The sequence below is a fragment of the Rhinolophus sinicus genome, linkage group LG06, assembly GCF_036562045.2.
Source record: "Rhinolophus sinicus isolate RSC01 linkage group LG06, ASM3656204v1, whole genome shotgun sequence".
NCBI classification, from domain to species: domain Eukaryota; kingdom Metazoa; phylum Chordata; class Mammalia; order Chiroptera; family Rhinolophidae; genus Rhinolophus; species Rhinolophus sinicus.
The window spans coordinates 31,898,719-31,922,329 of record NC_133756.1 but is presented as its reverse complement, the minus strand read 5'-3'; the positions used below and the strand labels follow the sequence as shown (position 1 = coordinate 31,922,329).

The window sequence follows — 23,611 nt, the reverse complement described above, 5'->3', positions numbered from 1 at the left end:
CTTTCTGGGAGGCAAAGTCTCTTGACCAGTAGCTCTAGGAGCCTTTAAAAGATCTGGATACTGAGAAACACCCATACCTACCAGACCCTCCATTCCTAGTAAGAGCCCAACAGGGTCTGGTTTACTATGATACCACAGGGAGGGAGACATACCACTTCATCACCATTCAGTCAGGTTCCTGCTCATTCTTTCTGGGAAGTGTCTGTTCTCCAAATATTTGAGCAACACCAGTTGAAAAGAATTAAACAAGAACCCCCTTATCTTCCACTTAACCACCCATGAGAATAAAGTTAAACAAAGAAAGAGCTAAGATAAAAATCAAACATCTGTACTGGCAAATATTTAAACTCTGTTTGAATGGTGGAGGAAGGAGCTAAGAGGGGGATCACTTCAAAAAGAAACTATCACGTTCATAAAGTAAATGATACTTGAACCACCCCCCAACTGCGTTTACTTATTCAAACACCTCAATTAATGGGCAAACTGAAAAGCTGTCAAATAACGCGTAATCATGTTCCAAGAAATGGTTTTTCCTTCCATCTCTGCAGAGATTGGAGAGATAAGTCACATTCTTTCTGTTCTTATCAGTAATAAGGATTAAACCTTCAGGGTTCAGCAACTCAGCCAGAGTGGAAACAAGGGCTGCTGTCAAATGCCCTTGGAAGGTAAGGCTTTCAGAGCAATAAAGCATCTCTCTTTCCATGAAAGTCTAGGTATCATACACACCAGCCGTATTTCTTTTTCATCATTTCTCCACCACAACAGGTCACTGAGAGGAGGCCCTGCTGTGATCGTGTGTCTCATGTCTAGGTTCCAAGTGGTGGTATTATCCATTTAATCCGCTTTCTCACACAAGTTTGGGAGATTGCACCGGTGACATGTGGGGGAATTGGGAATGGATCCACAACTACGTTAAACATTTATCCTTATCTTGCTCATCACAAGGTTGGGGCAGGGGTAGATGAAGAAGAAGAAACAAGGGTACTTGGAAAAATACAGGAGAGAACAGGCCAGTGGACAGAGGCCAGGTGGGATCCACAGGCTCCCTTTGTGCTGTTCCCTAGCCCTTCTCCATCCTGCCATGTGACATTTATATAACGCCTTAGCACACTTTACAGTTATTTATGCATATACTTTTCTCCCTTGGTAGTTAGTATGAAGAGAGAGATCCTTTCCTATGTTTATCCCCAGGGCACAGCCCTGGGAAGTGTACATGTTTACTAAATGTCTGCTGCATAAGTAAATGCAGAAAACCTAAGAGGGCAAGACTTGCCAGGACTAGAGACCACAGATTGTAAATTTGTTTGTTTTCTTCCTGCACATACACTGAGTAGTTAGTAAATAGCAGACAACCATGAGTGGTAGGACACAGACATCAAGGAGTACCACTAAGAACTGCAGAGTTAGCAGATGACCTTGAAGATTAACTGGTCCAATCTCTTAGGCACATACACACTGGGGGAAGAGACCTGCCCAAGGCTCCCTGTTCTGTGAAAGAAACATGAAATACAAGATGTAGAATGCTTATGGCTAATGTGCCCTCAAAAGAAATTATTGACCCAATATTAGTAAGTTAATCAAGCTGTGAGTGTGAAGATAAATTGTACATCATTATACCAAACAAGCCACGTCCCCTGTAAGATTATATAGACAGAATGCTTTTTAAATCTTGGCCGCCTTTGAAAACACTTTGATATTTTTGCACATTAAAACACTTAAAAAGCTCAAGGGAAATTTCTTGTCTTCTGCTATAATAGGGTCTATTTCTTAAGGCTGGCAGTTTCTTTTAGAGGCCAGATTTTTAAGGAGGGAGAGGAAGTAGGGAGGGAGGAAGGAAATCATAGGACGATCTCTCCCTAAACCACGTAAAAGCCACTGGTGAAATACATATTCTAAGCAGAGTGGCAGGTCTCCTGCCCTCCCTTCAGTGAAGGTCACATAAGGAAAATCCAGAAAGCAGGATTGTCAGCAGACCCAAATGCAGGTGCTTTCTGCTGTGAGGGTGCTCATCAATAGTTCTATCTATCTATCTATCTATCTATCTATCTATCTATCTATCTATCTATCTATCATCTATCTGGAAGATACAAATTGCAGGAACATGTTTTTTAAAACTTAGAAACAAACTAACCAGACTATGGGAACATTATATTCAATCAACTGAGACCTTCAGAGGATCACACAATAGCCTTAAGTGAAATTCTAAGAAGGAATATATAGTTCAGCGTTTCCATTGGCGGACAAACAATTCTAATTTTACTACTGGCCAGAATATTTTATCATTAAAAGAAAAGATGATTTGGAGTCAGGAAACCTAGATTCCAAACCCAGCTCCCTTGAGGCCCGACACAACCTCTCTGAGCCGACTTCCTCACTGGCAAAATGGGGGTGGGGGGTGGGAGACGATAGTATGTACCAAACCACGGCTGTTGAATCATATGAAGAATCGAATGTAAGTAAAATAATGTTTACAGAAGTAAAAGCATATGAGAGTATTTTACTGAAGTATAAACATACGTAACTCTTTTACATAAGCAATGTTAACTGAGTAGACTTTCTGAAATGAAAGTTTTCTGCAAAATCTTTGTTAGATTTTGAGCTCAACGCAAGTCCTTCCGGCACCAATAGCCATAAAGACTGTATCTATAAACGTTATGCCTGCCTGCAGGTAATCATAATTTTTAAAGGGATTGGAGATGAAAGTTTGAGATAAAGCAGGGAGAATGACTTGAAAAACAGATTCACCATACAGTACTTTAAAGGCAAAGCCACATCTTGCTGGGGAGTGAACAGGACCTGCAATAAAATTAAACTCGGCTGTCAAGAACCAAGCTTGTCATATTATTTGACCTTGTGACACTAGAAGAACAAGAGTCAAAAGTGCTAAAGTGCCTGGCTAAGTCCCAATGCTTTATTTTTCAGAAAAACAGTAATTATAAAAAATAAAATGTACATACAGTTAAACATTTTACATCACTTTTTCATGCGAGGTACCTTAAAATAGGGCTGGGAAAATAGGAGTTGCCCACATGTAGGTCAGCTATTATGTCTAGAAACATAATTTTATACAAAATCATTTATGCATTAGCACATTAATACTATATATTTCTACTTTGCCCTCTCTCCTGAACTGCCATGCACAGAACATGGTTATGTGGGTGTAAATATTTGCAGGATGAAAATAAAATGATGCCACAGGCTAATCTCAACTGCTTGCCAAACACCTCCCAAGAATGACCCACATGCAATTCAAAATTAAAATCAGCATGTTTATACTGAATTCATCATCTTCCTCTTAAAAATCTTTTGCTCTGATTGCCACTCTTTAATTAATAGATTCCTGTCCTGAGATGTTCAATTTAAAATTTAGAACCATCTATTAGAATCTTCCTTCCCACCTAAATCTCTAGTAAAAACTAGTGGGTAGATTCTACGTAACCCACCACCATGCTGGACGTCTTTTGCTTTCTACAATCCTTCCTTGAGGTGTCATTACTTTTCTCCTGGATTATTAGGATGGCCCAATTTGACAAGCAACATGCCTTTCCACCACAAATGCAGTGTAATTTACCCTTCACTTGCCAACTAATTAGTCTGCTCAAATCACAGACCTGACCACAGACCTTGCTTTGAAATCTACTGTTTACCAAGAGACGTTTGTCCAGCCGATTACGGATTTGGAGTCCACCATAGTGCATCTCTTGTCCACAATTCCAGCTGTGTCTTCCACCTCCCCACCCTCAATGCTTTGTGGGTGCTTGCTGTTTTTCTGGTCTGAAGCATCTTTCCCCCACTCTTCACGGCCTCAACTGCCACTTCTCCATCAAGCCAGAGTGCTCAGAAGCCTCTGTTCATAATCTTCCTCGTCTAAAAGAGTCTTTAGATTTCTTCCATGATGCTTGATACAGTCTGCCTTAGCTGACTCTACGTAAGTATGTCCTATGAGCTCCTGAAGGTACGAGTGTTTTATTCACCTTGTCTATCAGACAGTTTCTAGTACAATGTCTTACACATGAACTGCCTTGAACATGACACAGACAAGTTGAGTTGGAAATGATATGCAGCGGAACAGTGGTTTCCCGCCCCTCCCCCCACCCCCATCCATGGTTTGCTTTCTGCGGTTTCTGTTACCTGTGGTCAACTGCAGTCTGAAAATATGAGATGGAAAAATTCCAGAGATAAACAACTCAATACATAATTTATAAGTTTTAAATGGCATGCCATTCTAAGTACCATGATGAAATCTGTGCCTTCTTACTCCTTCCCGCCTGGGACCGTAAAACATCCCTCTGTCCAGCATGTCTACACTGTAGACACTACCTGCCCAATATTCACTGAGGACCCATTTCAGTTGTCAGCTCAACTGTCAAATCACACTGATTTTACGTACTAAGGCTTCCCCAAGCACACGAGTAGTGACACTGGCAATCTGGAGAAGCCCAAAAGAAGCCATGAAGTACTTCCTCTGAGTGAAAAAGTGAACGTTCTTGACTTACTTAATAAGGAAAGAATACACATCGTGCTGAGGTTGCTAAGATCTATGGTAAGAACGAATCTTCTCTCCTGGAAATTGTGAAGAAAGAAAAAGAAATTCGTGCTAGTTTGGATATCGTATCTCAAACTGCACAAGTGGGGACCACAGTGCAGGGTAAGTGCTTAGTTAAGATAGAAAAGGCATTAAATTTGTAGGGGGAAGACGTGAACAGAAAACGTGTTCTGACTGACAGTGGCACCAGAAGGCACTGAGCCTGTCTACGAGACTTCAGCAAGGGATCCCTGAAACAAGTAACCACATGCACATAGCTTTATTATAGTATATTGTTATAATCATACTATTTTATTTCTAGCTATTATTAGTAATCTCTTAGGGTGCCATATTTATAATTAAATTTTTATCGTATTAGGTTGGTACAAAAGTAATTGCGGTTCAAAAAGTTAAAAATAATTGCAAAAACCGCAATTACTTTTGCACCAACCTAATATGTATGTATAGGAAAAAACATAGTATATATAGGGTTTAGAACTACCCTTGGTTTCAGGCACCCACTGGGGGTCTTGGAATGCTTCCCCTGCAGATTATTGTATATGTAGGTATTTGGACATTTTGTGTTTTTAAATTCACTGTGCATACAATCAATTATTAATATTATAATAATTATTCATACCCACTATTATTAATGATTAAAATCTGATAACTGAAATAATTAAATCAATATCAACTTCCGTTTCCTATCAGGCCTTACAACAATGGAATAACTCTTATGAATGGGCATAAAAATACTTGAATTTCTGCCTAGAAGTAAAGTAGCTCAGTAATTCTGACATCATCGTCACTACCAGACCTCAAAAAGTAAAGACAAATCAGGTTTGCTACCATGGAGTAACTCCTTCAGCAAATATGAGGTGTGATAGAAAAATACAGTGAATGTTTAAAAACAATTTATTACAGTAAAAGACATATTGCCATTATTCCCCCTTGCTTCAAACACACTTATCCCACTGTTCTTGCCACAGTCTGAAGCAGTTCTGGAAGTCCTCTTTCATGAGTGTCTTTACTTCATCCTGCATCATGACAACACTGTGTCACACATTGCAATTTCTGTCAAATAAAAACATTACGGTGTGTCCTCATGTACCTTACTACATCGGATCTGGCACCGTGCGACTTCTGGCTCTTCCCCAAAGTCAAAACGAACATGAAAGGAAAACGTTTTCACTCGATTCATACATTGAGACAGCCCTTACAGTGCAACTAAAGATGCTCATGAAAGAGGATTTCCAGAACTTCTTCCAAAAGTGGCAAGAATGATGGGATAAGTGTGTTCAAAGTGAGGGGGAGTATTCCGAGGGGGATTAATAGCCATGTATCTTTTATTTAAACATTTACTGTATTTTGTGATCACACCTTGTATTTATTGAGGACCCGTTCAAGCAAGGTATTAAACACAAAGTTAAATCCGACAGAGTCCCTGAACTTAAATGTAACTAAGAAGAGTGATGAGAGGCCACACAAAGTGAAAATATGCCTTAGAACCTGGTCTCCACCACTGCTGTAGTTACTCAGAATCTACCTTAGATTCCTCCTTCTTCCAGCACCAACCATAGTGGGTACCAACAGCCAAGTTCAGGCCCCTTCTTCCTCTTTCCCTATTTAAATGAAATCAGACTACGTCTTTTAGTTGTTACATGGCTGACAATTAAAATCCCCTTAAAGCTCATGTCTCATCATTTCATTCCCTTTCTCAAAAATCTTAAATTAATTATCTCATTCAAGCAACCAGTATTTATTGGGTGTCTACTAATGTGTCAGACAGTAAAGATATAGAAGTAAGAGAAGGACATTGTCCTTTACTTCATTTACAGAGCCTAAAGTCTCCTGAATAAACTGAAATGCTTCAGTCTAACATTTGGACGTCTCTGTGATCTCGTATTACTCCAACTTCTCAGCTGCCTCTTCCATCACTCGCTCCAGACTTCTCGTGTATACTTCGGTGTTCCAGGCCATTTCCAGCCACTGAGTTTTCTTCATATTGACCCTTCTCTCTTGGAAATCACTTCCTCCATATCCTCATATGTTCAAATTGTTTTACCACTTCACCAGTTAGCTGAACTGATGCTCCCATTGACCATTCCACACATGATCATTCTTTGAATGAATAAATGAATGAATGAGTGAGTGAGTGAGTGAGTGATTTAACCTCTGTAGGCCTTGCTGCATAATATTTTCCCCCCCTCCTAGGTAACTGTCAAAAAATGAAAGCAAATTCCCTCATGAACTCCAGAATGCCCAAACTGGGGTAGTAGGAAAAGGTGCCTATAATGACAAATGGCTCTAGTGAAAAACAAACTTTCTGAGAAAGCTGAGGGACGTTAACGAAGCTTGAGAGTTTGGTCTCTGAAGTATAGTTCAAACTGCTCATTCTACACTTGAGGAAACTGAGGACCAAAGAGGTTAAGTGAACAGCAAAGTGGCAGAGCTGAGGCCCATCTAGGCTTAGTACTATATTACCATGATAAAATCTGCATCATAACTGAACTTCAACTGAAAGGAAAGCTATCTTTACTGCTTAAGGTTTTTCTCCCACTATGGTAGAGACTGAGTTGATTTAAAAAAAAAAAAAAAAATAAAAATTGAAGAAGCTTGCCTTCTCTTAAAAATGAAAGAAAGCTCATGTTTGAGTTTGAATTAAACAAAACAAAACACGAAAGTCTGACCTGAAGCTAAATCCCTAAAGAGAGCTTAGTACAAGAATTTGAACATTATGGGTCAGGATGTTAATCATCGCAATTGAAAATAACTCTCTAAGTAACTTCTTTCTGGCTCCCATGATGTCGATAATACTTAAAGACCTTCAAATGTGAATACAGAAATTTGCGCAACATCTAAATGATGGCACCAAACATACAACCAATTTAAATGGAAAAACGATTACTCAAATGTTGAGATTCCTTTCCAGGTAGCCTATCAACATGAGTTTTAACTTTTTTTTAATAGAGGTATAATTGACATATAACATCATATTAGTTTCCAGTGTACAACATGATTCGATGTTTGTACATGTTGCAAAATGCTCACTACAATAAATCTAGGTAACACTCGTCACCATACATACATAGTTACAAAATTTTCCCTGTAATGAGGACTTTTAAGATCCACTCTCTTAGTAACTTTCAGATACGCAACATAGTATTGTGAACTACAGTTGCCATGCTGTACTTTACACCCCCATGACTTATTTTGTAACTGGAAATTTGTACTTTTTGACCCCCTTCACTCCTTTTGCTGCCCTTTACCCCCACTAAACTGTTCTTTGTATCTATGAGCTTGTTTGTTTTTTTTAAAGATTCCACATAAGTGAGATCATACAGTATTTGTCTTTCTCCGTCTGACTTATTTCACTCAGCATAATGTCCTCAAAGTCTAACCACATTGTTGCAAATGGCAAGATTTCATTCTTTCTATCTGAAATACACACACACACACTCCGCAACTTCTTTATCCATTCAGCCATCTATGGACACTTAGGTTGTTTCCATATCTTGGCTATTGTAAATAACGCTGTAGTGAACATGGGGTGCAGATACCTTTTCGAGTTAGTGTTTTTGTTTCCTTTGGATAAATACCCAAAAGTGGAATTGCTGGATCATATGGTAGTTCTAATTTTTTTAGGAACCGCCATACTGTTTTGCATCGTTGCTGCACCAATTTACATCCCCACCAACAGTGCACAAGGGTTCCCTTTCTCCATACCCTCACCAACACTTGTTGTTTGTTGATTTATTGATGACAGCTATTCTGACAAGTGTGAGGTTGACATCTCTTTGTGGTTTTGATTTGCATTTCCCTGATGGTTAGTGATGTTGAGCGTCTTTTCCTGTACCTGTTGACCATCTATATGTCTTTGGGAAAATGTCTATTCAGATCCTTTGCCCATTTTTTAATCAGATTGTTTGTTTTATTGCTATTCAGTTGTATGAGTTCCTTGTATATTTTTGGATATTAACCCCTTATCAGTTACACGACTTGCAAATATTTTCTCCCATTCAGTAGGTTGCCTTTTCATTTTGTTGATTTAGTTTGATGTAGTCCCACTTGTTTATTTTTGCTTTTGGAGTCAGATCCAAAAATTCATGGCTGAGACTGATGTCAAGGAGATTACTGTTTATGCTTTCTTCTAGGAATCTTATGGTTTCAGGTCTTACATTCAAGTCTTTAATCCATTTTGAGTTGATTTTTGTGTATGGTGTAAGACAGTGGTCCAGTTTCCCAACACCACTTATTTAAGAGACTGTGCCTTCCTCATCTTATGTCCTTGGCTCCTTGATTGTAAATGAATTGACCATATATGTATGGTTTATTTCTGGGCTTTCTATTCTGTTCCATTAATCTATGTGTCTGTTTTTAAAATCATACTGTTTTGATTACTAGAGCTTTGTAATATAGTTTGAAATCAGGGAATGGAGGCCTCTAGCTCTGAAAGCTCCAAGGAAAGAGTCTAGCATCCTCCAGTCTAAATCGGAGTGTTAATAAAAATTTAACTTCAATGGTAGGTTTTAGCCGCCCAATTTTCTGTGCCTTTGTTGAGAGGGTGTGATGAGGGTGTGACTAATTTTATGTCAATTTGGTTGGGCCTCGGTACCCAGATATTTGGTCAAACACTACTCTGGATGTTTCTTTGAAGGAATTTGGGGGATGAGATCAGTGGATGGGACTCATCCAATTAACTGAAGGACCTAACAGAACAAAGACGGACCTCCCCCAAGCAAGGAATTCTGCCATCAGACTAAAACTGCAACTCTTCCCTTAGTCGCCAGCCTGCTGGGCTACCCTGCAGATTTTGGACTTGCACCCTTCACAATCATGTGATCCAATTCCTTAAAATCAATCTCTCACCCTATTGGTTGTTTCTCTGGAGAACCCTGAGTAATATAGAGGGTTATAACAGTGGCTATTCATGAGAATTGTAATCTGGAGCCTATGTCCTTCATCAGAACCCATGCCAGTTTTTTGCCTACAGCACAATACCCCCAACAGTCTGACTGATGAGACCTGGCTCCTGAATCATACAGTTCTAATGGGCACCAGCTGGAGATGCATTAAATTTGGGTTCTCAGAAAATGAGATGAGTACTATCTGCCTTTCCAGTGACTGTCTCAATCTCTGTGGATGTCCCAACTCAAAGAGCAACTTGTAAAGTAACAGGAATCCAATTTGACAACGGTTCCAAGAGTTTCTTCATTTTGGAGAATCAGTGAAGCTTTTAAAGTCTCCCCTGAAGAATGTGAAAGAAGTCTCTGTAGAGCTAGCTCCAGGTGGCTGGCTTCAGAGAGCCCTGGAAACAAGTTCCTTACTTACTCTACCTCCACTAGCGTATCACTTTGCTCATCATAAACTTGGTCTAGATGACTTCATGCCAATTCCTACCATGATTAGCCAACTAACAAGCATTAACTGAGTGAGATTAACAGCACTGAATCCCACTTAGAGACACACACAAAAATAAAAATCTAATTTTATCTTCCCAGTATTTCCTCCCATAGTTTACTTCTTCTTAAATAGTGACATCTGTTCCCTTCTTCTTAAATAGTGACATCAAAAATAAAATATAAGAATGCTACCAGGCAGGAACATCTGTAGAAGAGATTGGGGAAGGGAGGAAATGGATTAAGACGTGTGGAAGAAAAAATTATTGATTGGTTTATGTAAAAGCCAAGGGTCAACAGGACTTGCTGACTATAAACAATAGGTTAAGATGCACACAGCAGAACCCCATCTCTGTGGCAAGCCAGATTTCCGGGGTAGATATTCTTAGTGTTATGCATAAAGGAACTATATTTTTTAAACTTGAGAGACTGAGAATGCACATGGACAAGACATTTTCTTAAGTCAAATGTATTAACATTATAGTCCTTTTAGATTGTGAGTTACAAACTCCCATGCTGATGTGGGCCAATCAAGAGAGGAAAGTCAGGGGAATGGGTCGGGTATCATACAACATAGACTAATGGGAACTATGGTGCATGGAAGAATGCATGCCTGTCTACGAAAGGGGAGCTGTTCTTCACAAAAGCTACTGCCCAGAGCAAAGGTAGACAGACCCACGATTGCCAGATCTTCTGATTTCAGAGAAGACAGAAATTTCGATTTTTAACATGTATAAGTCTCTCAAACTTTAAATGTTGGCAACAGATTTTAAACCTTAGAAATTTAAAAACCTTTAAAATTACAGACAAACACATCTGTAGGCCAGGTATAGTCTGTGAGTGTACTTATGCGTTTGTGTGTCTGTGCACTTCCTGTGGGAGTGTCTCAGGTCTTGTGAACCCTTATCAGCTGACCCGATACAAAACAAAGGGAGCTGTTCATTAAATTACACGAATAAATTAACTTGTTCTCAATATTCTGTTATTTTAAGTGATACCATTGAAAATGAGTTTGTCTTAGATTAAGGCTTAACCTATGTTTTTTTTTCCCCATAGTAGAGAATCCTCAGATCATCCCTTCAGCAAACAATGACACAGTCCCTAATAGCTATGCCGGGCCCCGTACAAAATAATTAACTTCTGAGTAAGAATGGTAAGAGCTGACTGGTCTGAAAAGGAAAGTATCAAAATCATCTGAAAAATCAATTTTCTGCTGCTTTGCAGGTTCTCTCTGTTGTCATCATAGCATAACCTTCAGGGTGTACTCTGCAGAATGCTCTATAAAAGAATGCTTGAAAGCCCCTGTCATGAGGGCTCTCTGGTCCCGCTCCCCGCACAAGAACGCAGGACATGGCGAGGACAAAAAGGAACACCAATGGAGACATAGGTAGGGGGTTCATGCCACTATTTCTCGCTGGTGGCTGGGTTGGAGACATGGGCAGCAGGAGCCACACAATGCGCAATTGGCTGTCTGCTTCTCTGCCAACCAACCAACCCCCTGGCATAACCACGGCAGTTATATTAGTGGCTAATGGCTAACCAGTAACAGCTGATGGCCACCCAGCCACAGCGGATGGCCATCTACTACCCGAGTGAGCACCTTTCCACGTGAGGCCGAGAGCCTGGAAACTGCTCTCTGGGACTCTGTCCCCACAGCCTCTCCCTCTCCAGCACTGGGCACTTTTTTTTTTTTTTAATATGCATTAATAAGCCTTAGTGAGAAAACCCAAATATTGATTATAAATCAGTAGAAATGAAATTCTAGGCATAAAACAAAAAGTGAAAATTGGCCATTGGTTAAAATCACTTATAAAAATATTGTCCTAGTACTAACTTTTCTTCAATACATTTGGAAAAGAAGCACAGTCAAATAGGCCACAGGCACTTAAAATGAGAGTAATGAGTAGCTAGAGTGCCACAGGGCCAGGACTGAGTTTTACAAAATGTGTACAGCGCCCGTATGTTTAAGAATGGACAAGATCCAGATGTAAGACTGGAGATCCTTCATCTCAAGTCCAACTGCTTATGTTTACTGTAATGGCTATATTAATACATATGCATGTGGCCAGATAGTTTGCTTTGTAGAACTGTAAAATCTTACAGTTTGGAAGGACTTTAGCCATATTCTTGAGTCCATTTTTCATAAACTTCCGTCATTACTTTACCGTATGTCGCCTTCAAAATTCTGGTCACATTCACTTAAGATTTTTATTTAAATGAATTCATTTTTTTAGAAAACTTTAGATATATTTATTTTCAAAAAGAAGCTATGTGAATGCCCTAAAAGAAAAAACAGGATCCCCTGACATAGAGGATAATATTGAAACACATAATTATCAAACAAAAACGTTATGACCTAAAAACATCTCCCTACAATGACCCTGTGAGGTAGGTACTATCATTATTCTCATCTCACTGAGAAGGAAACTAGGGTGCAGAATGAAGTGACTTCCCAAGGTCAAATTGTGAGTGAAAGAGGGATGGATCAAAAGCAAATCCGCCTGGCCTTTAAAACACAAATTATTTTTAGTCATGCCCTTAAATTGCTTCCCAAGACTGGAAATTTTCCCTGTTGTAATTACCTCCAACATGAACTCCCTGTGATTCAAAATGTAGACATTTTCGGAGGGATTGGAATACGGTAAAGAGAGAACCGAAAATGTGTTTAGTAAAATACTACCACAGTTACAAAATACAGATGAAAGTGTCTTATGAGGGACTGGAACAAAGGCAGCTAAGTGTTCTTACCCTGGTTTCCCCCAATAACTTACTATTAACTCTTTCCATCTTTGAATCTTCATTAAAAAGGTCAGAGTATTGTAATTTTAGAAAGTGTGATTGCTCAGCCAATGGCTAGAAAAGCATCAACGTAGAGTTCCCTCCAAAAATTCCTATACACACCCCCCTAGAAAGTGAGCTAAATTCACAGACAAGAAGACTCAGTTAAGGGAATGGTAGTCGTCACTTGCCACCTTCTGCTGCAAACAGGTGTCATCAGGTATCTCTTTAATATGGTGCCAGAGGGAACCTGTCATTCGCTCATCTGTGTATCTTCTGATTACCCAACTTTATGGTCAGGACTGCCCTGGTTTTACAAGATTCGTTCTAAATGGCAGTTCTCAGCTTTGTCAACTACTAGTGAGGGGAGAAGACTGCATCACAGCTCCAGAGACCCCATTCAACATTCAATGCAGAAGTCTAACCTCTGAAGGTAGAATAGCTTCTCATACTTACCTGCCTACCCAGCATGTATGCATCCTTCTAGTACAGTCAAGGTCTCTTGGATGTTAACCTGAGAAATTCTAAAAAAATTCATGCAGGGTAGAAACTACATTTTATGTTTTACTGTTCAACAAAAGGTAGACTACTGGTTTTTGCCAAATACCTGGATGGCCATCTCAGGTCTCGGTCCTTATCTCAGCACATCCAAAACAGAAATCACTGTCTTTACCCCAAAACACTTTAATGTATGGATGTGTGTACGTATGGATGGATGGATGGCCATTTTCACCTGTGAGCAAATACTTTTCTACAGCATGGCTGCACTTTTTCATCTCGATTTTATAATATGATACAATTTCCTTAACTAATCCCCCTATTGTTAAAAATTTAGAGTCTTTACAATCTTCTCTATTTTAAATGGCACTACAATGACTTTCTTTACATGTTTATCTTCATGAATATAGATATGCAGAAAGTCTAGCCATTGAAGGCATATTTTCTTGTGATATTCCTACAAATGACCAGATCAAATAAGATGCATACTTCTGAAGTTCCTATGGTCTTTTGTGATGCCATCCCCCTGGCATAGTTCTCTGCTTTGGGGAACCACCACATCTCTGCTGTGTCACATTTCCCCCTAATTACTAACTAAGTTCACTATTTGCCCCCCACCCAATAATTTTTAAACTCCTCGAGAGTGGACATCCCTTTATTCATCCCCATATTCAAATCAATTAAGCTTCCAACAAATAGTAATTAAACCCAATTGACAAGTGCTGGGGTATAAACGGATGAGGTGTAATCCCTGCCCAGAACAGCAGGGGAGGCAGACTCACCAACAAGTTCTATGCTATGAATAGGTGCATGAGACTTATTGTGGGAACAAAGATGAGGGAGCAATGAATTCTTCCACAGGCAAAGGGAAATAAGGAGAGAAAAAAAGAGGTAATAGGAAGGTACAGAGAGAGGCAAATGACTGAGTTACTTCTTGAAACATTGATAGAAATTCAGCAGGTGAGCAAGTCATGGGAAGGAGACAGATGGGGTAGATTCATTAGGACACGCCAGTCAATTTTAGCTTTTGGTTTTATCTAGAGAAATAGGTTCACTTAGGAATTCACAAAGACCTCCAATCTTCTAAACCATGGTTTTTCAATCTCTGCACTGCTAACATTTTGAGCCAGACAATTCTTTGTTTGGGGGAGGGGCTAACTTGCATTATAGGGTGTGATGAACCTATAATGTCAATAGAAACTGTTCCCACCTGCCAACTGGGACAACTGAAAATGTTGCTAGACATTGCCAAGTGTCCCTTGGGGAAGGGAGGAATCACCCCTGGTTAAGCATAATTCTAGCTCTAAGGACATCTATCTTACTATACTATCTTTTTCTCTCTGTCCCGAAAAGGAGTTTTTTCTTCAGTTCAAAACCCAATTGGACCCTAAATTTCTTTTTAGATAAGAGATAAGCTCGTCAAAAAAACAACAACAACATCATCAAATTACTGATGCCAACTATATATATAAAAAGATACCTCCTTTGATTAAACCTAACAAAAAACGAAATGTTCACTATGTTATATGAGTATATAAATACCACGGCTAATATGTGTTCAGAACATTACAGTTACAAAGTATTTTCGCATTTGATTTCACTGAATGTTCATGACATCCTGGGAAGTATTTATTATCTCCTAGAGGTGAAGACAGGGTGACTCAAAAACATTAAATATCCAACATGATCTGAGTGTTATGTGCTGTAGGGAGGATTCATATCCAGATAATCTCATTCCAAATTGTATATAATTTCCATTTAATTTAGTAAACAACTAGTATGAGCTTCTTTACGCCACAGAGAGGGCAAGCCAGAGAGAAGGATCATGTTAACATCACATAGATGGAGAAATAAAAGATCTTAAGAACGCCCCGCTACCTACCTAGTCTGGCCCACCAAGAAACTCTAATAAGTATAACCTTGCTTGTGGAAGCAAAGCATCATTTAATCAGTAAAAAAAACTACACTGCATCCATCCTTTGCATAGCCTCAAGTGCACTTATTGTGCAAAGAGGAGTAATTATGGTAACATACTAATTATGGCAACATTTACACTCATATAATTTTTAAAGTATGGTAACACCTTTTACTCATTCGAAATAGCCCTAGAAAATTGGTATAATAAAGATTGTTACCCACTGATAGAAAACTGTGCATAAAAATACACATTAAGTAACTTGATTAAGATCACAGCTAATTAAAGGCCAAGTCAAACAAAATTAAGTGTTCTTTCCACTACAATTTCCAGCATCACATGACCCTACAACTCTTCCAGATATAAATATCACTAGCCCAATAAATAAAAATATCCTCAACCATACAGATACTAATTCTGTTTCAATATTATCTGAAGCACATTTCCCTCTGTAGTTCCAAATATGGAATCTACACTAATGTAAGAAATGGAAATTTTTGCTGCTCTTATTAAAGACAAAAGACACTCCCTTAAATTAGGCAAATTACCAGAATCAGTGAGACTATCTTATTCATGACTTATTAGTTGACATATGACAAAATATTTGCAATTTTCTAGACTTAGCCAACTCTAAAACAATATGTGATACGTTTGAACCTGAATTCCAGCATGACAAAAAGGTGAGTGGGGGGGAGGACGTCCAGAAATTTTCTGGATATAGAATATTGATTCACACTTCTTTAAAAAGTACTTGTCTATGTAATGATAAAGGACTTATTTAAGATAAGAGTACTATACACTTTGCAATAAACAAACACAGGTATTTGGAATATAAATGGAAAGCTATTCAATTCCGGTTTAAAGAACAACAAAAAATGTTAAAGTCTTACTCCATCATGGAAGGTGGGATAGTACAGCAGTCTTGAATTGCAGTGAGGGGAGAGGTCAGGTGAGCCGTGTAAGATGCTTCTACAACTTGCTTGTTTCGGTTGACCACATCCAAGTAACGGTTGAACTTCTCTCGGATTTTTTTGGCTAGCTGTGGGACAACAGTGAGCAAAATAAATTGAAAGTCCAAGACAATAACCCACTGTACTTTTTCTAATAAGCTAATTAATTTGTGTCAAATACTATTATGTATTAAACTTCAGGTAAAACAAACAACACACATCTAAATCTTATTCCACTGTGTACACTGAGATTAAAAATTACCAAATGCCTGGAAGTCACAGAAACAATAAAATAATATTTTCTGTCTTATAATAGATGATGCATTAAGAAATTCTCATGTGTTCAAATTTAAGTAGAACAGAACAGATCCAAAAAAAAAAAAAATGCTTTGCTAAAGAAAAACAAAATCTATTGATATGATTGTCGGTATGACAGTGGTCATTACGAATTACAGAGCAACAACATGATTGGAAGAAAAAACCCCACTTCTCATTCTGGATTCACATAGATTTTCATGGGGAAAAATACATGAAGGAAGGGAAGTGACATTCACTGTCTCCTGTTACACAACTTCAGGGGACATCATTCACAGTCTTCCGTAGGAAGGGCAAATCCCTGGAGTGTGCAATGCAGCCATTCATATATACAAATATACACAATTAGAAATATACTCCTGTTACACCTTTAAGATGGACAAATGTCTTTCTTAACCGCTGTGAATGGAACATTTCATCATGGTTTACTTTCATGTGGGAATAACACAAGCAAATTGATAAGCATACTGCTTTTTCCTCCATTGTTCCCATCAAATATCACAGCTTAATTACAGCTCTCCAAGGAAAACGGTGTTGTTTTTCTTTCCCTTAAACAGAATGTTACCCCAATGAAATGACTGATAGAATTACAGCTAATTGGTTTTGTGGAGCTATTCATTATCAGCACTTGAGAGGAAAACTACTCATCTCTTTTGGGTCATGCATTTCATGCAATTTAATAGCTTACAGGCTAAGATCATGGAACCAAATCAAAATATGTTCATTTGTTATTTTCAAGCCAATTTAAAAATTTGATTTTATTCCAATGATATTTGGGAACTTTCAAGAGTGTCAATTAAGTAACTGAGGCTCTCCGTCTTGCTAAGTATTGCACACACTATAATGTTTGGAAAAATTTCTGGACATAACAAAAGAACATGAATGTAATGTTTAATTTGATAATGGGTTATCTAAATTCATTTCAGCATTTTCAAAGGAGGAATGTGTGTCTCAAAAATTAAGTCCATCTGCAATTCGACTTCTTGAGCTAGAGTTCTCACTGAAACAAAAAACGTATCTTTTTTCTCATTGGGGTGTTTACAATAAAATGTCCAGGCACAGTTTAATTTCCCATCTTAATTTAGACCGCTAGTGATTTTGCCCCGCCTAGGGAACCTCTACCAAAGTTTGGAAACAATTTTGGTTGTTACTACTTGGTGGAGAGTGCTACTGGCATCTAGTGGGTGGAGGCCAGGATGCACAGGACAGCTCCCATAACCAAGAATTACACAGCCCCAAATGTCAATAGTGGCCCATTTGAGAAAACCTAGTGTAGACAAAAATCAAAGATAATTATCCCAATTTGTAACTCAGCCAATTGGTCTCAAATTGTTCCTCTAGGTTAGTTCTCCAGTTACCCAAAGTGGTATGTTAAGGAAAAAAAAAAAATCTACCAAATTCCAGTATTTATGAATTTTTACTTTGTTCTTTGTTTTTCCTTTCCCAAAGTAACGTGAACGAGGCCTGTAGTTTTTAAAAACATAGCTCAAATACAGAAATAGTACTCTTCACTCCCTATCAGGAGATGTGCTGACATGATTTTTAAACAGCAGTTTGCGCTAACATAACAATCCTTTTTTCCCAGACTCTAATCTTCAGCGGGTAGTGGGAGATGAGAGACAGAGTAACAGGTTCCAGCTTAAAACCTAATGTACATTCTCATATACCCCGCATTCCCCCTCATAATTTATATTATACTTTAATACTATTATGTATTTAACATCTGGTTATCCCACTAGACTGCATGCTCTGTAAGGGCAGGCACTACATATAAGTGCTTGTTCATCTCTATCTTCAGCACTGAGCTCACTGCTTGGTATTGCAGGTAGACAAAAAATATTTAATGAATTAATAAAGGTCAAAAAAATTTGACCCCTGAGAGTTATTAACCATTTGGTCTAAGGATCAACAACCTCTTTAAAAAGCATGGGATGCTTATTTTACAAATGTACAACAATATGTATTTCTGAAAACTTCATCAAGACCAAGTTGTATCTTTTTCTCTTTAGGTTCTGAAATAAAATATCATTAATTTTTCACCTACAAGTATCAAGAGTGCAGTGTTTCATTGTCCTTGGGAACAAATATTCTGTAACAGTATAAAGATTAGGTATACTTGAGAGGAATGAAGTTCCAAATTATATCTTCACAAATTCACTTCTACAGTGAAAATGCAATTTGTAATCATTTTCTTTCTCTCCCATACATAGAAACACACACATACAAACGCATGAGAAATGCTCATGTGTTTCTTCCATAGTTGGAGAATTTGAACTTTAAAGAAAATCAGATCTACCTTAATGATACTCCAATCTGGCTAAAGCCTATTTTTGTAGGAGATAGGAATGACTCTCAATTTTTAATCTCAATTTTCTTTACTAGACTATGAGATTCTCAAGAGCAGGAACTAGCTCTGATTCCAGGTAGCTACTTGTACTTTTTTTCCCCAAAAACTTTTTTTTATTTAAGTGTGTTTTTCCAGGACCCATCAGCTCCAAGTCAAGTAGTTGTTTCAATCTAGTTGTGGAGGGTGCAGCTCACACTGGCCCATGCAGGGATCGAACCGGCAACCCTGGTGTTAAGAGTACTGGGCTCTAACCAACTGAGCTAACCAGCCACCCCGACTCTTACATTCTTAAATGACTTTTTTTTTTTAAAAAGGCATTTTGATAGTTAACTATATGAAATTCAAATGTCAGTGTTCATAAATAAAGTTTTATTGAAACAGTCATTTGTTTACATATCATTTATGGCTGCTTTCATTACACAACAGGAGAATTAAGTAGTTGCAATAAAGAAGACTGCATGAACTGTTTTGCTATAAGTAGAAGTCAGAAGACCTAACATGTCCCTAGATAGGAGCCATAATTCCAGTAATTTTATAAAAATTCGCTGCCATTCTTTGCCACTCCTTCCCACTGCTAGATGAGGCTTACGTTCCTTCTACTCCCACTTCTTGAATATGGGTAGGCTCATGATGGTTTCTCCCAGCAGAGTATGGAGAAAGCAACACTATGTAACTTCTAAGGCTAGGTCATGAAGGGCCATGCGGCTTCCACCTGTCTCTTTTGGAATGCTCTCCCCTTCATGTTGTGAAGAAGTCCAAGACACAGAGACCACAGTTAAGTGCTTGGTTGGCAGCTCCAGTTGAGCAAGGCTTCGATTCTATCAGCCCAGGCTCCAGATATGAGTCAAGAAGCTTCCAGCTCAACCCAGCCCTGTCTTCCCTGAAGCCCCAGACATCACAGAGCAGAGACAAGCCATCCTTGCCGGGCCTGGCCCAAAGGCCTCACCCATAACATCCATAGACAAAGATATAGTTGTTTACGCCACTAAATTTGGGGTGGTTTGTTATGCAGCAACAAGTAACTGGCACACCCAGAACAGGCTGAATTCCATCCTAAGGTAAACACTGAAGCTAAGCTAAACAAAGCTGCTCAGATCCATACACTGAATCTAAATCATCAGAATTATCCAGATTAGAGTTTGTGGATTATACAACTGTTGCAGAGATTTCAGCGTTCTTCAGAAAATCATAATAGCTACTGTATAGTGGTACTGACCGTATATACAAGGCACAAGGACCCCACAATGTAGGTATTGCCATCTTGTAACAATGAGGTTACTTTGTGGTCTAAAGCTACAAAATAAGGGAAAGAACCCACTCACTTTTTTAAACTCTGAACTGTGTTGTCTAGCCTGTGTATTCATCTGCTCAGCTATGGAGCTCCAGATATACCAATTTTAAAAGAAGTTACCATGACGGCTTAAAATGAAAAATATGACATATCAACAGCATTTAAGGAATGGAACTTCTGTTAATATAATCAGCATGGCACAGAGCAGGAGCAAAGAGCCCTCACCACTGAGCTAGCCATGGAACTAAGTGTTCCCTGGAAAGGTGTGTTGAGGGGGGCGGGAGGGGGGGGAACTGGTTAATGGGAGAAGGGAGCTGCCAGAAGTGGGTGGTGGGGCTGTGGGCATGACTGCCTTTGGCCTCCTGTTTAGGGTGGGCCTCAAGCTGCATTCTTCATCAGTGGGGGCAGTACCTTGTAAGCAGAGCCCAGACACACACTGACAATTGAGAAAAGATCTGAAATGCAAACTCTCTCCACTTGGACTCATATCTCTGTCAGAGAAACTCCTCAGCTTTCATGTTGTGACACCCCACCTTGCCATCCTTACAAAAACATAATAATTGTCAATAATTGTTGAGTGCTAACTCTGTGGGGGGCACTAGTCTAAGCACCTTATACGCATATATCAACTTAATCCTTAAAGGAATCCTATAACGTATGCATTTCCATTTTCCAGAAGTGGACAATGAAGGTTAAATAACTTGCTCAAGGTCACAAAGCTAGTAAGTAGGAGAGCTGGGATCCAAACCCTATAGCACTCAAACTTCAGAGGAGAAGCTTTCAACCTTGATGAAACACTGCTTCTCTTTGTAATACACACAGACTGACAACTACTCCCACATTCCTTTTCAAACCCATTTAACAAATGCTGTGAAATTCTTGGCAGAACACCATAAGCCATACACAGTCTCAGTACCTTACAGTAAGAATTAGAGTTTTAAAAATTAATGTGATTTTATTTAGAATTCTTCATAATTCCAAAGAAAATCAAGACACGGAGGAAGTTGAGAACTGCTGAATTCTACCACCAGTATAAAAAAAGGGGTAGGGCCAAATCTGAAACAATGTATTCTCCAAAAAAAAGATGCCTACTGATTATTACCTGACTACTGTGGTATAAGTTACATCAAACTAACTTAAATTATTCTAATTACTCCTGGGTGTTCATTCCTTTGTTCACAACCTATGAATAGAAACAGAACAGAGTGGATGACTATTCCTGTCTTTCAGGAAGTGAATTTCAGAATTTCCTGTTTTCCTCTGGATTTTCACCTGAGTTTATCTGCCATCACAGGGTTAAGATGAAATTGTAATTCCCATTTCCCAAGTGAAGGAACTGAAAGGCATATGGAACTTTAGGGTCTCTTGATTCAAAGGGGGTGCCCTGGCCTCCCTGGACCCCACTGCCTGAGATGACCTCTCTGTGCCCTTCAGACAAGGCATGCGATAGTGACTCACTATGGAAACCTCAACCCATGCTCCACTGCGGGGTATTTTTTCTCACTCTCTAAAAGCAATCTCTTTTGGCATGTCAAATCCAGGTTGCTTGGCAAGCATAACAGAACCTATTAAAGATAGCCCACAGAGAGATTAAACCCTGAATGTATCCGTTAAACTGAAGAGGATCGGCTACCAGCTCGGACCCTTCCAAGAGGCCAGAGAGATTCTGGGTCGGTATCCTACCATGATCCCTGCAGACAGAAGAAAACAAAGGACATTCTCAACAAAAAGCTACAGGTGGACCCACAATCCTCCTCAGTGTAATTAAAAACATTTTTCTTTCCACAGCTAAGCTTTCATCTTTTATCCTCCTTTATCCTCTCCCCTTCAACCCCTAAGGGGTTCCTGAATGCTGATGAGACAACGGGACTAAAACCATCTTGTCATCTTTTGGGTCAATTCTTCGGCTAGCCAACATCCAGCCATGGGTCAAATGATCTGTAGGTAGCGTGCCGGTCCCCATGGGAACGGATTCTAATTTGTCATCATCTCCAGTGACAACGTTTCATCACAACATCAATGAATTTCTTTCTTGCTGAATTTCACTTCCCTTAATTTTCCCATAGACAGTTCTGTCATTTGCATACTTCCCGGGGCGGGGGAGGGGGGGCTTCTTTTTAAAGCTTTTTACCTTGGCTTTATACTTCTAAAGATTGGGGGAGGGGTGGGCACATGGTTAGAAAAAGGTAAAAGGAAACAAAAATGCAAAGGCATAGTACACACTTTATGTATGTCTCCTTCCTGAAAGGAAGGGCCGGAAGGAGTTTTGAATGTTAGGGAAAGCTTTATTTAAAATACGTAACAATGAAGCTGACAGGCACAGACAAGAAAGGTACCCTAGGGGACCCAAGATGCATAGCAAAATTCCTGTTGAATGTAGAAGAGTTTAACATTTGACATTCAAAAACCTTTGTGCCGTGATAAGAATTTAATAGCTGATGCCCTTGTCCTTCAATTCCTGCCTTATTACTAAAGAATAAACCTTTTTGCTTGCCAGCAAGTTTCAGGATTTGGTTATTTAAATGTTACATAAAAATAATTTTCAGTAAATGCAAGCATAAATATTTCACATCTCTGAACATCACACTACTGCCCTCCAAAGTTCAAGTAGAATACATTTTCATTGTTTCCTGGGGCACGCTTTATTCGGGATATAAGAAATGTTCTGCCCTTGCTATTTGTATTCATAATGTTGTCATCTTCCAAACAGCTCGACCAATTATTAGCTGGGAGTTTGGGCAAGTTCTCAGACTTTCTTTAGCTTCAGTTCCCTCATGAGTAAAACAGGAATAACACTCTTTTCAAGGGCTTATTGTGATGATCAAATGAAACAATGAATAAATAAGGCCCAGATGAAGTACCGGCATTATTCTTATTGTGATACCTTCGTGTCTGGACCAGAAAGTACCTGCAGTGGTGATAGGGAAAATAACGTGGGGCTCTACATTTTCCAACAATAGAGCTACAAATAAAAGGAGAGGTAGTGCTTGAACATTAACATTAACCATTTTATTCACCTAACTCGTCCACATGCTTAATTGTCCATAGGAAACTTGGCACAAGGTCTGGGAGAGGGGGGTATTTTTTTTTCTTAGAGTAATAGCAAAATGGCAAAAGGGTGCTTCAACTTCAAAAAAGGGTGAGTCAAATAAATTTGAGTTAAATCCAGCTCTCTCACTTACTAGCAAATAATTTCTCTAAACCTCAACTTAATTACCTCTAAACTGGGAATTAATGACAGTCGCCTCATGATGTGGTTTGAGAACTAAGAGAAATAATGTTTGTAAAATATTTAGCAGCGCGTCTAACATATGGTAAGTCCCAAATAAAATGGCAGTGGCTGTTATTTTTCTATTGTTGTTTTGCAATTTACTATTATTGTCGTTATTGTTACTGTTTGGAGGACTTTGTGCATTGCCTCAGGGACTCTGAATGGAGATCCCAAGAACTTACTTTCGGTGACTGGAAAGGCATCAGGATGGACGTGTTAACACAGGGCTATGACCTCCCTAGGCTGTCAGTGCCTCTTCCAAAGCACTGTCATGTAGGTCAGATAATAACAGTCTTCAAAGTAGCTCGGGATTCTTCTGGAA

The 23,611-nt window shown here is 39.0% G+C and overlaps 1 protein-coding gene across 1 annotated transcript in view; it reads right to left on the bottom strand.

Moving 5' to 3' along the window:
* Positions 1-23,611, bottom strand: part of CACHD1 (cache domain containing 1) — a 209,999-nt gene that overhangs the window by 83,417 nt on the left and 102,971 nt on the right. Inside the window, exon 3 of the mRNA XM_019731624.2 lies at positions 16,006-16,154. Coding sequence (XP_019587183.1) covers positions 16,006-16,154 — 149 coding nt within the window. The remainder of the gene's footprint in view (positions 1-16,005; positions 16,155-23,611) is intronic.